The 20,564-nt window shown below is 37.2% G+C and overlaps 1 protein-coding gene across 13 annotated transcripts in view; it reads right to left on the bottom strand.

Annotated features, from left to right (window-relative positions):
• Mrgn1 (Mahogunin ring finger 1) overlaps positions 1-20,564 on the bottom strand; it is a 109,869-nt gene that overhangs the window by 36,890 nt on the left and 52,415 nt on the right. For 8 of the 13 annotated variants that reach the window (XR_010854082.1, XR_010854084.1, XM_067109081.1 and 5 more), the window contains exon 8: positions 19,089-19,261. Coding sequence is in view for 10 of the 13 variants with exons in the window: in XM_067109081.1 (XP_066965182.1) it covers positions 19,089-19,261 (173 nt within the window). In the remaining 3 variants the exon portion in view is untranslated. The remainder of the gene's footprint in view (positions 1-19,088; positions 19,262-20,564) is intronic. The other 5 variants (XR_010854083.1, XM_067109086.1, XM_067109079.1 and 2 more) reach the window with 1 other exon arrangement.

Here is a 20,564-nt window from a genome sequence, read left to right as displayed (position 1 = left end):
AGGAAATCCAAGGTCTCCCAACTTAAGACTGACTTATGACTAAGTGGAAGCCATTCAGCCAAACCCAACAGGAGATAGTCTCAGCAAGGGTGAATGAAGGGTCCGTGATCTGCTGAACCAGCACTCTAACCAAAGGGAGGGCCCTCTGTCATGAGTCAACAATATTGGATGCCTCTCATCTATCAGGCATGAGGAGTAGCCAGGGTTAATTTGAAAACAAGGGATTAACACTCCTGACCACCCAGTGAGGAGAACAAAAGGTTTAATAGCAGAAATCATAGAACCTACATCTTTCCCAGAATAATGGCATACAACTTCCATTATTACCTCCAACGAATGGGATGGGGATCAGACTAATATAAAGTTCTTTTCAGCATGGAAGCTATGAGATCAAGCATAAGGAAAAAACAACAGGCCTAACTGGAAAAGCCACCACTTCAGTGAGTAAGAACCACTCCATGCCAAACTGACCCCAACTACTGAGCTAGTCAGCTAGACACAGACAGCCCTAATGCCACAAACCATCCACTCATGTAACTGCAGGTGTGACCATGTAGAGAGAGAACAAAGTCCTCCCCTTTGCTCAGCAAGGTACTCCTATGGTTGTGCTGAGCTAGTCAGCTAGCCATAGACAGCCCAACAATGTCACAAACCATCCACTCATGCATCTGCAGATGTGACCGTGCAGAGAGAACAAAGTCCTCCCATTTACTCAGCAAGGTACTCCTATGGTTGTGCTGAACAGAAACACTACCAAGTAACCTATCAACCACTGTACTCTAGGAAACCTGCAGGGAAGCAATGTTTCCCACACTCCCAGAATGCTGACCTGCAATTAAGGCTAGTCTTACGGCCAGAAGAACCTCCCACAAATAATTTTGAAGTGTTATAGTCCTCCTTCAACACATCCAAAATCCAATAAATTTCAGGAGGGAAAATCATTGAAATCCCCTTGTCATCCCATCACCATGCTAGAGAAGGGCTGTAGAGAGCATGAATCTGCCCTATGAGACGACAGGGGGTGGCTGAGGATGATAATCCACCAAAGCTGATCAAAATGTCCTTGCCATGATGGGAATTGGCACTAAACCTCCCCCAGTATGCAGTCTTATGACGACACCCAGGTACCTGTCTGCTAACTGGGTAGAGATCAAACTTTTATCTTTCTTATACAGAAGGAGGACTTTCTCCCACAGCAGAAGCCCAGGAGAAACCCAATGACTGGGAAATACTTGTAGTGTAAACATATATGAAGTATAATACAACATTCAGGTGGGAACCTAATAACAGAGTTTCAAAAGCAAAGACCCTGTAGAAGACACAAATAGGGAAACCTTAGAGTTCTGATAGACAGGTACTTGCAAGTATGTGTTTCTCAGAACTAAGCATGTCATTCCCTATTATGGACTACTGCACAACTGGTGCCAGTCCATCTGGCAGCATATGTCCATCTTCAGACCCAACCCCAGTCCCCGTAGCCTTCTCAATCAAGTGGGGCATCTGTGAAAACTGTGGACACTGGTCCCTAAGACTTCTAGTACCTTCCTGCAAGGAAGACTTGGGATCTTATAGAATCTGAAGGGGAAGATAAGATGGCAAGACAAGCAACCCTCTGAAATGTGGCCCCATTCTTTCCTTTTCCCTCCTATCAGCCACAGATAGAGGACGAAGAAAGGGCTGGGAAAGTTTTTCTTCCCTCTCTGAAGCAGAAAGTGCTGGGATAATGATCCAGATTTAGGGAAGCTGATCTCTTCCCAACCCAAGAACCTGAAAGTTCTTGGGTTGGGAAGGTCTGGCTATAGATCATTTGACTGACACTAAGGGATGAAAAAATATTGGGTGCCAAAAAGAATTAAAAAAATACTACTCCCCTTTCCACTGTTGACGCCATGTTACCTCTGAAGTACGTAACATAAATACTAATACAAATCCAGTGTCTCTTCTTCTCTTAAGGAGAGAGAGAATGGAAGTGTTAGACAGCAATGGTGGGTAGGGTAGGGATACAGTATCGGTGATTCTTTCCTGTCCCTAGTTCATGTGTGACTTTCCTTCACACAATAACGAACACACTATGACTGTTGTTTTTATGGTGAAAGGAGCCAAGATCAATGCCACCATGGCAACTTGGATGGTTGTAAGGAAACTGTTTGCTTGACTGCTGGATAACAGTAACCCACTGATCTACAGATCGGATAGTTAACCTGATCCGAAACATCACAAGCATAATGTACCCACAGCAGTTAGAACAACTGCTTTGCCTCCTGAATGAACCACCATGACCCCTTCAATAAGTTCACAACAGAGCAGTGGTAGTTGCTTCATTGAGACTGTTAAGCTCACCAAGAGCCCAACAATCTTTTTACTAACATTGCTGCAAGGGTATAGAAGGGAGGAAAGAACCTCCAAAGGTATATATTTCCCAAGTCAAGAGTTACTTTTAATAAAGAAGTTAACTTATCAATGTCCACAATATCTTCTAAGGCAGTGAACGTACATGAAAAGCAGAGGCAAAGTCAATGCCAATTGTTGAAAAACAATTATAGTGACATAACATCTTGATATTGTGGTTCATCAGCCAATAGATTTTCTCACAATTATGATGCAGGTTAGCAAGTAATATGCCGAAATCATGGAAGAAAATCTGTATACCTCCACTGATTGGTCAAAAGAAATAGATGAAATAAATACAAATTTGTTCTCACTTTGCCTGTAATTAGGAGGGTTGATGGTAAATGTGGTAGGTGGTGAGGAAGGTGAAGAGAAGAGATGTTATTCTTTGGAAAAGGAGTCCCCTTCTACTGTATAGAAACAGCAGGGAACTGGGCATCTGGGGTTGTTTCTCTTTTGTTTCTTTCTACTACTTTCTTCTTGAGACTGCATTTTTGTCTAATTAAAGACCCACATTTTAAAATTTTCCTAAAGTGAGACAAAGCATGGTCATTCAGTAGATTCACAACATGGTTTGATATAGCTTTGTCAGAATAACATTTTTCAAGAACTTTGCATTTTCCTTCCTTTTGCACACATTTATTTCGTTGATGAACTGAGAATATTGTCTGTCCTTTTCCTACCTATTTTTCTTTTGATTAGCTGTCACTTCTAACCTCCTTAGTTCCAATGATGACTTATTTGCACTAGAATCACCAAAAAATATAGCACAAAGAAACATGAGACAGTCCAGTAGAGTTGTGCACCGAGTGACAGCTACATGTAAACTGTGCACTGCCTCTTTGTTTCAGCTGGGAACCACACATGAAACATGCCTTATCCTGTTCTTTTAATTAAGTTGTATTTGTCTGTCCTGCAACCGAGCAAAAGTCTATTAACGGGGTAGATTTTTACTCAGACAAAAACTCCTAATACCATACTGTCTGTTCATGTTTTCATTAACTGATGTATGGCTGTACATTTACAAAAGATTTTTCAATACAGCTACAATATTTTCATAAATTACATATATAACAAATCTTATAATAAAAAGGGGGATAGTACATTTTAGGCATTACTATGGGGTGCTTGCAGCATTCCTCAAGCCCCAAGCTGCACCAATTTCTTAGCCTTTTACTTTACATCCATTCCCACCTCCTTTCTTTAATCTTGCTGTCTAACCTCTCTAACTATTACCTTTTAGTGTAACAGCGGAGTTTTCTCCTAGTTCCACCTTTAACTCCTTGTGCATGCTTCATTATTTTCTAGTTCTCTTTAGCTTGCTATTCAACCACTCCAACTACATAACTTCACTTTTGTATGCACTGAATGGCCAAAAGTGCCCCAGTGCTGGGCTTGACATCCTACATTTAAAAAAATCAGTCAGTTTTTAAACATAAGACTTTAGTATGAACCTATTCATCATATATTTCCTACCTTCCATGCAATGGAATTCCAGTTGCCCAACTGTCCAAGACAGAAAGTTCCCAACCACACATGCCCAGACCTACATACAATGCTCTGCTTTACTAATTATTCTTCGAGTACACCAAAGAATTCAAGGATCAAATGAGGGGCAGAGACAAGGGTACTTACAACAGGATGGATGGGTTTGTATTCAAAAATATGTTTTGATGTTATAAAATTATTATTCAGTCACTACAACCCTATTACAGCCTCTGTATTTTGCCTGAATAACAAAAAGAGCACCATTTATTATACATCTAAAAAACATAGCAAATGGGAAACATTTTCAAAAATTAAATAAAAAACCAAAGTAGCATGTTGCTGTGAAACTAAGAAAACTGTGAACTATTTCATAACGTGGCTAGTGAGAAATTACATCAAGGAAGGAACAGAATTTCACTGGGCCACCAAGGAGGAGAAAACTGATGAGGCAAAACAAATTCCCCAAGAATCACATCTAACCAAAATCATTAGGTTATAATTAATACAGAAGAAGTCAGCAGATAAGGTAACCTTGTAAGGGGGAGGCATAAAGCTGGCCCTCAATATTGCACAACAAAGTTATCTTAAGCATGCCGAAAACAAAAATAATTAAATACATAAATGAAAATTACTAAGGAGAACAAAATGAATACTGAAAAATATAAATTTCCATAATAAAATTTATCATCTGGATACTAATCTACTGTTAAAGATAGCTTACATCTCCGCACCAAGAGGCGAGTCAGCATTCAAACAAAAGAAGATTGAATGGTTGACCTCTGGATGATTGTCTGGTACACCTGTTTTCCAACAGGTGTGTTTTAAATGTTTTAGCTCTTTGTCAGAATTCTCCTTAGCAACTAGGTAGAGGGGAGGTTGGGCAGGGTCTACTTTAACAGTAGGTAAGTAACCAAATAATAAATAGTATTATGAAAATTTATATTATCTCGGATAAATCTTACCTACTGTTAAAGGTAGCTGATTCCCACACTGAGAAGAGGTTGGTGGGTTGTGCAGCTTGACAAAATCTGCTCAGCCAATCAAGCTAAAGGTTTCTTGCATGAAACCTAAAACATTCTTACCTGATCTGCAATCCTTTCTAGATCTTACTGCCGCATGAAGTTGGATTCCTTTCAGGGAGCAAGACTCTCATATGTGTGTAGTGAAGAGAAGCCTTGCTTAGAAAAACACTTCAGTTCACCCAGAATGAAATAAAAGTGGTGTGAAGGGATCCCTGTGCCTGGGTCCAAATGCCCCAAAAATGAGTTAACCAAAATCAAATACCTTCATGATATAAAGGTACGCTTCCATATACTGTATGTACCTTCATGCTCCCATAAATATCAAAACCTGGAATTTTAAAACAAAGGGCTAAAAAGATTGCTCTTTCTTCAGCTCAGGAAAAGACTTTACCCGTCGCTAGTTGCAGACTAAGGACTACATTTTAGGATGCGATTCTGTGCACTTACGTAAGGTAGTGAGTGGCAAAAACCGAACTGCACTTCTACTGAATTACATTAATTACATCCTCAAGCAACAAATGGTCATAAAACTAAATACAGTAAAGTCCTAACTGCTTTTACATTATGAATGTTTCCCTTCAATAAGGGTAAAAGGTTTGGAACTAATTTTTCATGCATTAGCCTGATTAAATGCATCACAGATAACACTGTGTTCTTTGACCAAGACATTCTAGGTTTCCAAAAACCACAAAACAAAAGGTTAACTTTGTCTCTTCCAGGCTCAACCAACTAAACCAAATTTAATTGTCCTATGAGGACAGAGAAGTCAAACCAAAAAGGATGATTTGGAATTCTTACAGTTCTCCTAAAAACTTAGCCTTAACATTCTCAGCTCTAATAGTATTCGCTTTACAACATCCTAAAGGAGAGTGCCTGCATTAAGCTTACTCTTTAAACTGCTCATAGTGCTAATAAAGTGTTTCAAAGGAAATACTTCAATGGAACTAATTCCAGTGGCTTGAAAGGATCTAAAGATAAAATTTAAGAACTACTGTACTGTACATCTAAATTGCAGAGAGTGATTGGTAATGAGTTCTAGGGGCTTCAATTATAACTGATCTCAACACTTAGGGTGGTGATCATTAGCCAGATAAAATTGCATGATACAATACCAAAGTAAGTATAGAACTATAGCCTCCAAAGTAAACAGTGAAAAACTCTTACTATGCCTACAAAAGCAGAGAAACTGTCTACAGGGGCACAGGTGCTGAAAATTCCTCTCGAACACACCTGACACAAGGCCACAGTTGTTTCTCCCCTTACTACAGATAGAATCCGAGAAGCCCTGAAAACCCCTTATCGGGAGGAGACAACTGAGCATCTCCAAGCAGTTTAGTATGGGATGAGGAAGTTAGTGGAACTGCATGGAATCTGGTAATTTGAGTCAATTTTCCCTGAACAAAAGAATAAGAGAGATTTGATTATACAGTATGTTAGTTTTAGAAGTTTAATCATTATTATTTCATTTTTATTTTCTGCATTAGTGAAATGGTATGGGCATTAAGAAATGTATAAATAGCACATTTAGTTTTATAAGATGTTTTTATAGCAAAACTTCGTGTTTAAAAGTATCTCTTCGTGTTGTGACATCATAAGACGACAAATGGCGGGAGGGAGCAAAATGTAGACAAATGAGGGAAGGAGTGCTGAAAAGGCTGTGGTGCAGTAGAGAGAGCTCTCTGATGGTTATGTTGTCAATTTTGTGTTGTAAGTCTGTTTTGTGGTTTTTTGTAGTCAAAAGCTGGATTGTAAAAGAAGAACAATGTGAACAGTTGGCTGGATTGCATAACTATAGCATTTTTGGACAGGTTAGGCTAGGAAAACTTTTGAGATCTACCAAGAGAGCTAGAAAGTCTGAAAGTCATTCCCTCTGAAGCTAGTAGGTCTCTACGGGAGCCAATGAGCAATTCTTGGACTCAAAATTTGTTCAATACTTTTCCTTAGAGTAGATAAAGTGGGAAAGAATATGCATCTGAACTGGGCCAGACTTGATGAAACTCATCTATCGCTCAAGCTTGAGGGGCCTCAGAGTAGTAGTAAAATGGTCATTCCTATTCATCTGCATACTAATTCTACATTTGAACACTCCCCAAATTCCACAACGGCTGTTGGACTTGCCGATGTAATGATCACTCCGAAGGCAGAATTTGTCCTTCCCGAATCTTCAATCACCAAAAATATGAACTAGAAACTAATACATACTATGTCATTCATTTTCACCCAAAGAAGCAGTCTTTGCACTATGACTTAGTTTCTAATCATGTGTTTGTTTTGTAGAAATTCTTTCATAAAGCCAAGAGTTTAAGCTCTTGGGGATAAACCTACCAGGATTGTCAATGGTCTTTCCACCATCCTAACATCTCTGTAAGATTTACCAGGTGTAGGGTTGACCATTTGTTGTACTTTAAGGTGTCATAACACTTCTCACAACTCTTCATTTTGTGTTATGGGATGAAGGGGAAAAAACAACAAAACATGTATGTAGGTTTAAGCATAAACTTGCTAACTCACAGTTTCAGCATCCCTTCTACAGAACCAGGCAACAATGATGGTCCTGGATTTACTTAAGCTAATGAAGTTTAAAGATCACAACGTAACTGTCCCTGATTATTCTAACAAATTCTCCAGTGAGGCCATGTTTCCTAATAAAGAAAGCCATCACTGTGTAGGAAGCTTCCTGAACAGCTAAAATTCATTGGAAAAAAGCAAGAAGGGCCTGTTTGTCTTCTGACAGAAAAGCCTACACATTGTGAAAGACTACCCTCTTCCCCAGATAAAGAATGGACTGAGGATTACTTAGGGAAGTCTACTGAAATTCATAATGCACAGATGCTGAGCCAGATGAAGCAACAGATCCTTGGTCTTCAAATACCATCAACAGAGTTGACCAACTTGAACCAGTCGACTCAGTAGAACAAAACTCATGTTACTAAAAGATGTCACCATCCCCCTACATGCAACAAATTCCTTGTGAATACTTGAGGCACTGTACATGAGCCAAAATGACCCTTGAACAGGATTAATTTCCTTGCAAATACACAACGAAAAAACTGCATGGCTGAGGATCAATTATTGAGGAAAATGCATCCTGGATGTTTGTCAAATCATCCAACTGTTCTTTTGGAAAGTCACCAAAAACCAAACTAGAAAAAACCAAGAAGAATGGGGACAGACGCATAATTACACAGAAAAAAAATGAGGAATGGGGATGGACACTTGAAGTTACATAGTCACAATACATCCAACACTGGATGCCAATCTCTGGTTGCTTATGGCACTAGCAAAAATCGAGTAAAATTCCACTGAATTACTGAAATCTCCTACATTGCATTCTTCTCTAATTACAACCGCCTACTGAGGAACGAGCTACTTATGCTGGAGAATATACAAATGAACGGCTATAGGAGACAATGCTAACAGAGGGGAAACCCGACAGGAATCATAACTCTCCTTCAGTACCTCCACTACCAAAGGTTCTGCTCCGAAATCTTTCCAAACATGCCAGAAGGCCAGCAATTGGCCTCCTACCAGAACCTGATGGCTGAATGTATCCCCGAAAGGTATAAAAGACCTGTGAGAAAGAGGTACAACTTTGTACCAATATATCCTCCTTTATCGCCTTAAAAAGAGTCATGCTTAAAAGGTTACCCGAAGGAGAAACCAAAACAGCTGCCATCTCCTGACAACAGATAGGGCATAACAGTTCTCATTCCTTCAATTACTCTCATAACCTCAATCTTGCTTGCATTGCTTGTAACTTCCTCCTCTTGCAAACAATTTTGCTAGTTTCTTAAGTTTCTCTTCATCATCCCTGATCACTAGTTTATCACCTGTAAGCATCAGCCATTTCACTCCATTCACAACCCATTTCTTATCTTATAATTTTGTAGTTACATCGTCTCCATTGCCTAACTTCTCACAACTTCATAAAGACAGCTTCGTAAAGTCGTCCAGATCCCCTTCAGTTTCTCTTTCAAGTAAGCTTCAGACTCTCATGAAGCAGGCAAGGCTCCAGTAGGCACTTCTGTGAACACCCATACTGGCTACTCCTGGAGTCTATAAGGAACTATAAAACTTCTCCTGTCTCAATGTTACTAAAATACCTGCCACTAAATCAACCTCTGAATGTATCAACTGAACCACTGTCCCACCAACTCCTGACTCACCTCATCCATCAAAGCCTAAAAAGTACAAGTGAAAGGTGTCTGTGGGTAAGGAAAAAATGTATGATGTCTTTATCATATACATTCTGAGAATATACTTGGTGCCTCCCTGCCCCTAATATATATAGCAAGAATAGCTAGTCTTTGCAACCTGTCTAACCAAGGACTCAAAGACCCTGATCTGTTAATGGTGACTGGCCAGATCCCAGATGTTCCCATGTTATCCTGTGGGGTCACTGGGAACAATCAAGCATTTTCCATGTCTGGAAACATGCTAAATGGATCTTACTTCATAAATGCATGTCTCTGGGAGAGCAATGCCCCATTAGCAAATTTTCTTTATACCTTGGGGATACTTGTGTGCCTTTTCAGTTATTGCATGATAAAACTCCAAGAAGGAATATTAACCCTTAAACGCCAGCCTCTATTTACAAAAGTGTCTGCCGTATGCTGGCGGCGTTTAGGAGTTAGCGTCGAAGAGGAAAAAAAGTTTTTTTCAAAAAATCACAGCACGCTTAGTTTTAAAGATTAAGTTCATTTTTGGCTCATTTTTTGTCATTGCCTGAAGTTTAGTACGCAACCATCAGAAATGAAAAAAATATCATTATCATATATAAATATTGGAATATATGACAGCACAAAAAAAATGTCATATACTGTATAATTGTATACAAATCGCACTGTGAGCAAAACGAGTTATTTTTTTTCGTGGTATTGTACACTAAATTGTGATGATTTTGGTATATAACAAATTGTACAACAATCAAAGCAACACAGAGAAAATATTATCACAAAATGATGCATGAATACGTAATGCGCGGACGTAAAAAAAAATTTCAAAAATTCACCATAAATTGAAATATTGTGCTGGAGACTTCCCATTTGTTGCAAAATGAAGGTAATTGATTGAATATTACTAGACTGTAAGTGTTTTAGCTTACAATTGCAGTTTTCGACCATTTTGGTCGAGTTAAAGTTGACGAAGGTCAAATTTTTTCTATTTATCGTGATTTATATGAAAATATTTCAAAACTGATAAAAGCTACAACCATAAGTTATTTTTTGTTGTATTCTACATGAAACTGCGCACATTTTCATGTATAACACTTTATGTAACACCTAATAGAAAATGGTGCAAAAATTACGACAAGGTGACTAAAGAAATTCTGAGATTTTCAGCAGAGTTACCGCGCGCGGAGGTAAGGTAAGGAAAACATTTTTTCAAAAATTCACCATAAATCGAAATATTGTGCTAGAGACTTCCCATTTGTTGCAAAATGAAGGTAAATAATTGAATATTACTAGAATGTAAGAGTTTTAGCTTACAATTGCATTTTTCGACCATTTCGGTCGAGTCAAAGTTGACCATAGGTTTAAATTTTGGCACATCGTGATTTATATGAAAATATTTCAAAACTGATAAAAGCTACAACCATGAGTTATTTTTTGTCGTATTCTACATGAAATTGCGCACATTTTCATATATAAAACTTTATGTAGCACCTAATACAAAAGTGTGCAAAAATTACGACAAAGTGACTAAAGAATTTCTGAGATTTTCAGCAGAGTTAGGGCGGACGTAAGGAAAATGTTTTTTTAAAAAATTCACCATAAATCGAAATATTGTGCTAGAGACTTCTCGTTTGTTGCAAAATGAAGGTAAATGATTGAATATTACTAGAATGTAAGAGGTTTAGCTTACAATTGCATTTTTCGACCATTTCAGTCAAGTCAAAGTTGACCGAAGGTTGAAATTTTGGCACCTATCGTGATTTATATGAAAATATGTCAAAATTGATAAAAGCTACAACCATGAGTTATTTTTTGTTGTATTCTACATGAAATTGTGCACATTTTCATATATAAAACTTTATGTAACTGCTAATAGAGAACAGTGCAAAAATTACGACAAAGTGACTAAAGAATTTCTGAGATTTTCAGCAGTTAGGGCGGACATAAGGAAAATGTTTTTTCAAAAATTCACCATAAATCGAAATATTGTGCTAGAGACTTCTCGTTTGTTGAAAAATGAAGGTAAATGATTGAATATTACAAGAATGTAAGAATTTTAGCTTACAATTGCATTTTTCGACCATTTCGGTCAAGTCAAAGTCGACCGAAGGTTGAAATTTTGGCACTTATCGTGATTTATATGAAAATATGTCAAAATTGATAAAAGCTACAACCATGAGTTATTTTAAATTGTATTCTACATGAAATTGTACGCATTTTCATATATAAAACTTTATGTAAAGGCTAATAGAAAATGGTGCAAAAATTACGACAAAGTGACTAAAGAATTTCTGTGATTTTCAGCAGAGTTAGCTGATGCTTTCTTTTGGGATAAGAAAGAAATTCGTGCATGCACAGCTGGGTCACGCTTGTAAGCAAAACAACAGCGTGATATGTGAACTCCCAGCATCTCTCAAGGCGCGATTTAAAATTTTTTGCAAACGAGGCCTTTAAGTATTTTTCCGCGAATATTTAAAAAAACTTTTTGTAGTCGACGTATTTTACATGCACTTGGCACCCGACAGACAATTTTTGTCGACGTAAAATACGTCCAGTCGGCATTTAAGGGTTAACAAAATAACATGGACATTTTGATCTGCAGGCTCTATTTGTTCAAGGAAAATAATGACATGTTCTAACTGCACAGAGGTAACTCTAGTTTATGAACCCAGAAAAAATCCTTGTTAATAACCCTGCTAATATCATACTAAGTGACACTCCTAGATGCCTATAGGTCTCACCGGAAGGAATGATAAATGAAAGCTGAGCACCTGTATGGGTAGAAGTGCCCAAAGAAAAGAATGACGATGATTATGATGATGATGATGGTGATGATTAACCATACCACTGGATTAGATAATTTTTCTGCCATAAAAGATACCTGGCTTTTGCAGAATAATGAGTTTGTACTTAAACTGAATGCATGTTACTGCACCATTCCATCTCACATGGAAAAATGCATGTTCCATTACTGAACATGTGTAATAAAAGTGGAGCAAAATACAAATACAGTAAAGTAACTCTCACAGATGAAAATGTGTAAGAGTAGTAAAACAAGATACTGAAAAGAACCATACATGAAAAAACACAAACAAGCAACTAGGCAAGCCAAACAAAGCAAAGGCTAGAGGTCTAATTCAAAACTTACCTAGCAGTCACAGGGTGGAAACTCAAAGAAACCTGAACTCAAGATATCCACAAAATTAGTAGGTGTCAAATTCTTGGACAGTTTTGACCTATGGTCTGATATTAAAAATATAAAAATCCAGTTTTGCAAGAATATCAATTCCTTCATATAAAACCCTTTAGCTTTAAACTAGCACGATCCATGGAAGCAAAATTTTAAGACACATTCCCAAGGCAGAAGAAGAGCTCCAGCTCCCGCCTGTCTTTGCATGCATCCAGTCATCGAAGTACCTCCACCAGCAGAAGGTGATCGTTATCTGAGTAGTGTTAACCACATGTAGTAAAGAGGGGTAGGGAGGTGAATAATCTTTTTTAAAGTAATGGGTTTCAATATAAGAAAAACAATAATTTCATTCTTAAAAATTAGAGTGGTTTCAAGACAAACATAACTTATCGATAATGACTTATTGAGTAGTCACTTAGGTGAGGTGGCTTCAGTTCCCAAATTTCCTTTAGCAAGAAAGTACTTAATGTGCAAGTGTTGGACCAGTGACTCTGTTACCTACGTGCATCCAACAGAAGTCTTGGGACTAAGAAGGCGTCATGACTGGACTACAGTAACGTCTTGTTAAAAAGGGCACAATTTATATTTACTTCTAGTTAAATACCCGGAGGAACACCAAATTAAGGTACAGATGCTGATATCCAAACAGATCTATGCCTATGGGTCACAGATGGATGGGTCAAGAAATTTGAGGATGATAAGGAGGATGAGTCTAACCTTTCACCCTTCCTTTTTTTTACATGCTTTTACTTAACTTGACTTCTGTGTCTGTCTGGCCATCTGTCTGTCCATCTGTTTATCTCAAAACTTGTAACTCAATTATTTTTTACCAGTTCCCTTTGTCCGATGGACTTGAAATTTTGCATGGTTACTCAATCCCAGTGACAATACAACCTTACATGATCAGTAGATCAGCAGTGACTAGTGACTCTACAGTGACCTCTCCCAGTATCTCAGGATTTGTATGAAACTCTTCGGATTTTTCATACCTTCTTTGACTTGGTAGAATACATCAACAACTCTAGGGATTTCTCAAACCTTCTTTAGCTCAACAGGATACCAAGTTCAAATTTTTTTTTGTTACAATCAAATCAGTTATAATTCCTTTCAAACTAAAAAGTATAAAATAGAATTATGTAAAAAAAACATTTTTTAAAACTTATTAAAATGCACTAAAAACCAAAAAATATTTTTTGAGACACACCAGGATTTTCTTACAATTAATCGTGCCTACAAAACAAAAGTGTGGGTGCCAGACATGGAAGGAAACGCTACAAGAAAGGAAATATATTTTTATTTCTTGTAACATTTCCTTCCATGTTTGGCACCCACAACTATTTATTTTTGTAGACATGATTAATTGTAAGAAAATCCTGGTTTGTCTCAAAAATCATTTCTTACTTTTTAGTGTATTTTAATAAAGCATGTTTTAAAAAATATTTTTTTATATTTTTTTTATTCAAGCTACAACACAACTTGGCCATCTGCTACTACTGAGACAAGAGAGTATAAATCCAGAGCATGTGTTAGTTAGTTAGTATAAATGATTTGTTTAACCAGACCTCTGAACTCTTTTAGGTTCTTCTCGGCTGGGAAAAGAATGGGGAAAGAGTACATAAAAATTAAGTAGTTAACTAAATAAATAAATAAATAAATAAATTAAAAAGGGGGGAATTATCTGATGAAAATCAAAGGGGGAACTCCACAGTCAAATTAATATTGTACTGAAGTCTGCTGTCAACTTAAAAAATTAGTTGTCCCTGAACCTCCAAACCTTGACCTACAAACTATCATTGACAAAAGAGTTGGATAGATCAAAAATAAGGGAAAATTTCCACACTGAACTCAGAATAATGAATTAATCTCACAACTGAAGCAAGGGGATAATGAAATTAGTGGAGTAAAGGTTACATGAAGTGAGATCTGAATGAAAGTCTGGGGAGTGAGATTGTAGAAAGTCCACTGCCTCACATGTAAAAAATGCGCCGAAGTTTCTTTGGTGTAATCGAGTTTTTCGTACAGCTGCTACAGCTTATAATCAAGGCCACTGAAAATAGATCCATCTTTCGGTGGTCTTGGGATAATGCTGTATGAGTTGCAGCCTATGAAACTTTAACCACGGCCTGGTGGTGGCCTATCCTATATCGTTGCCAGAAGCATGATTATGGCTAACTTTAACCCTACATAAAATAAAAGCTACTGAGGCTAGACAGCTGTAATTTGGTATGTTTGAAGACTGGAGGGTGGATGGTCAACATACCAATTTGCAGCCCTCTAGCCTCAGTAGTTTTTAAGATCTGAGAGCGGACAGAAAAAGTGTGGACAGAAAAAGTGTGGACGGACAAAGCCGGCACAATAGTTTTCTTTTACAGAAAACTAAAAACCCATATTTTTTTCTCCTGGAATATTTTCTCAAAAAATGCCAATTCCCTCTACACTTTGCTGTTTTCTATGAAGTAAGCATAGTCGGGTTAAACTAGCCAATAATAATAAAAATTTAATCCATACAAAACAGCTGATGCTGAGATTCAGTGAGTAACTTTTATTCTATGGTGATAAAAAATTCTGGTCAGATGATGTCTTAAAAGCAAGACAGCCTGAGCTGTAACTTGCAATCCATGGTTGAAACAGAGATTACATGAATCTAGGAAAATAGAAGTAGGGAATGAATTTGAGAATGTAGAAATTAGGGATAACAGAAGTGAGGAATGAGTTCAAGATTAAAGAAATTAAAGAAAACAAAAGTGGGCAATGAATTCCAAAGTATGGCTGAGGATGGGAAGAAACATTCACCAAACCAATCTTCACATACTATAAATGAAAGTAGCAGCATAGACATTACATGGCTGCCTGAAAAGAGGGATGCTCTCCTTCATCTTAGTACAACAATGGGTGGAAGAGTGAAAATAAACTCAAAATAGTAGAGGCAACTTACAATAATAAGATTAACTTGGGATTACACGTAACTCAAGATAAAAACAGGTCTAAAGAAGGGGTTCCAGCATGAGTCCCAATTTAGGCAGTTTCACCACAGCCATAAGCAAGGACCTCCTAACCTTGAAGTGATCCAAGAAAGATTTTCATGCACTTTAGACATACCACAGAGAACCCCACAAAAGTGCAACAAATTCTGTAGTTTGTGATGTCATTTTACTTCTTGCTGTAGTTCTATGGAGTCAACTAGCAGAATCCAACAACCATCGAAGACCTTTCCCTCAAATAATTTTCATAAGGTAGCAGAGAGAAAGGTGGTTACTTATGAGTTAAAGATAGTGACTGACCAACAGAAAACTCAAATTCAGTCTGAATGAGGGTGTATTGAAATGCTATCAGCACATTCCAGTATATACTGTACTTTTTGAGCGATTATACAAAGGAATAGAAGACCAAAAGATTCATATAAGAAAAGACAACCATGATAACAGAGAAGGGTGGGGGGAAAGGCATCTAAAAATATGTAGAAGGCTTCGAAGTTTTGGTCTGACTGAAAAATTAATGATGTTTGAATCACAGTATTCAAATATTGAATAGTCCACAATGAAGACGACAGCTGTTCACGATGTATCTATTTGTTTTTACATCAATACCATGACATCTTCAGAACCTCAGGGGTCATCAGAATCTCAAGGAATGAAATTGCATGTCATTTGATGTAATCAGACTCACAAAAGGTTAACCCTGCAAACTGAAGAATGCATGGCACAAAATCCAATTATGTATCGGAGACCAAGGATAAAAAACCAATGTGGAAAGTGAACCACAGGACTCTCCTGTTAACTACTACTCCATCGACTTACAATATTTTTGTCAGTGTAGAAGACAGCAGACCTGAAGTGCCTTGTTACATTGGTATGACAACATTAAATTATTTAACTATAACATAAGTTCAAGTTTTATCAAGTAAATTCAAACCTAATTTACTTACTAGAGCAGAGCAGGAAGAGATTGGATTCAGCATCAAAAGCTAAACCCTGCATTATAAGTCAAAGTTTGGGTAACTTTACAGTAACATTTTCTCCAATTTTCAGTTACTGAATTTGTATGACAATAGCTTTCATTTGGAAAATGTGTGCAACCTACAGTTATGAAGCCATATGGATATATCATGGTAATTTTCTAATAAAAATTTCTCAAATCTTTACAAGACTATTGACAAAAAATTTACATAAATTTTCATTCTTCAAGTAAAACTAAGAGATGCCTTTTGGTGACAATCTACATACTTATAATACTGTAAGCAGAACCAAAGAAATATTTAACAAAACAATACCTACAACTTACCACAGTACATGCTCGTTTGTTCTTTATATACATACGTACCTAACTCCATAATCCAAAGTGCACTACTGTACTGTTTTTGGTGCATATTTTTGACATGCAATGTTTAAAAATATAACAGCACACTTGACTTTCATCAGCAAACAATTAAAACACCACAACAAAGTAGATAATTGGTAGTGTTTCCATACTATATAAACATACTGAAATTACTTTAAAGCTCGTTTGAACATCAGCAATCATCACTACATCATGGATCAGCAACAGTAGAAATGAAGAAGTATGGGGAAGATTTTTTAGATTTTCCAACTATAGAATATACTATTAACCCTTGCTGACAGCAAAAGAAAGACATGAAATGACTGTACAGTACTTGGATAGAAATGAGAAAATGTAGTTGCTTAATTAGTACCTCAAGCTGCGCAACTTAAGATGACACCAGTACAAAAGTCCAAAATTTATGAAACTACTTCAATGACTTTTTGTACTAAACTATCCTTTTACAAAAGCTCATATCTCACAAATATCAAGTTTGGTAAATCAGTCATAACATTGAGCACCTAGCTGAATACCTAAGGAGTATAAGTACCCAGTAATGGGCAGTGTGTTGATCAAGCAAATTTGTGGAGATTCTATGTTTACCACATCATACTCAAACTTAATCCAATCAAGATTTTAAAAATACTATATCTAATACCAAATTCTTAATGAACACAAAATTTTTCCATTTAAGTCCACTATTTATGATTACTGTAGCACAATTTTGTGGTCAATGAAATCTCTTTTTACACTTCAGACCTTGTTAAAAGATATACAGCAGGAAAGCAGTAATCAGCCAGTAATCACCATACACACTCCCAAGTCTTCAGCAGTATGTTATCATGACATGTCTGAGACAATGAGAAGTGGTGATTTTTGTACCTTGCTTTTTGGGACATCCTGTGGAAAGGTACATCCTGGGCATAACTGTATTATACAAATGCCCTTAAACAATCATACAAACATCAGTCTGGCAAGTAAAAAAAAATCTCTCATACAAACATCTGTCTGACAAGTCAAAAAAAAAAAACTCTCTCTCTTTTAAGTTTATCAGAAATATATTAAAAGTTAATGTTTTATGGCATCCAAATATATCATTAATTCAGCATCAAAACATCTTAAGATACTTGAACTCATTGGAATGTTTAAAGAACTTGCACAATTATATGAATATCTGCCTGTCTCACTAGCCTTAAAAGTTTTCTTTCTCTTCTCTTACACAAAGCTATACCGATACTGTAATTTTTGGCATTCTATACAAAACCTTTGGCTACCATTAAACTTTGGAAAATACTTTGGGAACTTGAATTTCCAAATGTAATGAAACGAATGTCTCTCTCTCTCTCTCTCTCTCTCTCTCTCTCTCTCTCTCTCTCTCTCTCTCTCTCTCTCTCTCTCTCTCTCTCTTCTCTCATTAGATATTTCTATGAAGCAAAGATGACTGCTATTTTTATCTTGTATATACTGTATTAAGTAAAATCTGATGACAACTACAGCAACACAACATTTAACAGAATCATAATGACTGGTATGTATAGTGTTCCAGGTAAAAACTATAAAGTAGTTACTAAGAACAAAAACTGGTAAAATGTTTTCTTCCCAAGACAGAATTTATTGTATCACAATAGATTTTTATTTTACTTTAATTTTTCCTGCTTAACTTTCTTATAGGATACCACAGTAATTTGTGTTTACATCTGAGGATTTTCTACTTGTCACCAAAACCAGTTGCTCAGAGCCCATAGTTTAAACTCATATGCTTGACCTTCACCTTGTAAGGCATACTAAGAATATCTTTGACCTTTTTTATTTCTAAAACCTTGCCATACCAGCAAATTTGGTATGCATGATTGGCCAGGAAAAAGAATTTAAGGCAATAAGTTTACATGCTCCAGTTAAATTTTTATAATCATATTTCCCATGAAAATCTTATTTTTGCTCAATAACTAAAATCTCTAAAAACAAAAGGTTACTTGACAACATATTAAAAACTATAATGACCAAAGGTCCTAAGGTTAACTGTTTGTATAAAAAGCTACAGCTATGGCACATGATTTCAGGGATCTGAGCATGGGCTGATCTATTCCAAACAGACAATGGCTTACAAGAACCACAAACAAGAAATGGATTATTCACAGGGGTGATAGGGTGACACACTTAACACATTAACAAGTTTCTTACTGACCACCTCAATATTATGACCAATTTATACATACAGATAATCAAGAGATACTGTGTGAGCTTTTGTAAAATCATGCTTTGTAATGCATGTGAACAAATATGTACTGCAACGAAGCCACAATGTAAATGAATATGATAAAGCTTATTTTGCACCTCTAAGAACTGTCTACTGGAAGCATATTTGCACCATATATCACTACTTTAAAAACATATACTCTACTTGCAATTTTGACTTTACTTTTGGCAAAAGTAGTATATAAATCTTATGAGAATAATCTACATAGCTTGACCCCATAAAACTCAAAAAGTTGCTACTTCTGCTGATACCTTGAGGCTTCAGTGCGTGCATGAGTGTCAGCAGCATCTACAGGACTCTGAGGCAATTGAACATACAATTCATGAGCTGGGGGTGCAGACGGTTGCGGAGGCGCCACCGAAGGACCGTTCAAAGCTTCAATAAGTGATACATGTTCATACCCGGGTGGAATGTTGTCTCCATTCTGAAACAACCAAATTTTCACTGAAACAAAGCTACAAATATAAAATCACTAAAGAAAAACTCAAACAAATGTGTCAGTTGTATATCACTTTTTACAAAACCATTACTGTAATAAATTTATGAAAATCATTACATTTAATATATTTTTTAAGAAAACCTAAATCTTAAGGAAATTTGCATTTTCCCCAAGTATACAAACCAAAGCCTCCTGTGTAGAGTCATCAGTGCACATGTGCAAAACTGATCATCGAACTTAGAAACATCCAGATGTCCCAGGGATATGAAATACATCATCCATCACTGCCCAAGGTTGGGGACTGGAGAACTTTAAACTAGAAGTTTTCTGTTCAGTCTCGTCAAACAGAAGGAGCATGGAGGAACCCCATGTCTCAAAACAGCTTTTCTGCAACTTGGTTGTAAAAGGATCATTCTGTCACAACTACCTAATTCTGATGACTGAGTTGATCTGCCAGTACATTCCCCCTGCCTGTAATGTACATGGCCAACAACTCCAAAGCTTGGAGAGCCACCAATTCATGCATCTGCAATACCAAAAGACACAGAACCCAAGAAAATACCCTGATTGTTGACATGGGCTATGACAGTGGTTGTTACTCATCAGCACCACCAAGTGTCCTATCAAGTACTCTCTGAATGACCGCAACGTCATTCATGCTGCCAACATCTCCTGAACACTGATGTCCAGACAATGTAGGCCTGCTGCCACAAACCTAAAAAAACTCTACTCACCAGAGGAGGGGAGCTTAATGGAACTCCCTTTACAAGAGGTTTCTGTCTTCTGCCACCATGCCAGGTCCTCTCTGGCTTCCTGGCTTAAGGGAACAAGCTGAGAACGAGGGAAGAATATCTCTGTCTTGTAACAGCTGTTCTCTGGAAGACACGACACCAAGACCAACCAATCAACCAGGTATCACCATAAACAAATACCCACCGAATGGGCATTAGCCGTGACCAAAGCAATACCCAGGTAAACACCTGAATGTGGCATATTCATATTGAACCAAATCTGAAACGCATGCTATTCACGGGAGAAAAGTTGATTACCAGTCTCCAACTCCCAGATGCCTTCTCCACAAGAAGGATAAAAATATAGAAACCAGAATGTGAATGCAGAAACCCAGAGACTGATGATCTACTATTTCTATGGCAACTTTCTCCTACATCAATTCCAGCTCTGCTAAGGAGACCTCAGATTATCATGAATTTGGAGTGGCAAGACATGCAGCCTCTTACTCATGGTAGCGTAAGAAGGGGGCAGCCAACTTCAGTAATCCACTCCCTTC

This window comes from Macrobrachium rosenbergii, chromosome 9 (genome assembly GCF_040412425.1).
Source record: "Macrobrachium rosenbergii isolate ZJJX-2024 chromosome 9, ASM4041242v1, whole genome shotgun sequence".
Lineage (NCBI taxonomy): Eukaryota > Metazoa > Arthropoda > Malacostraca > Decapoda > Palaemonidae > Macrobrachium > Macrobrachium rosenbergii.
The sequence above is the reverse complement of the archived record's forward strand: the minus strand, read 5'-3'. Positions and strand labels throughout refer to the sequence as shown.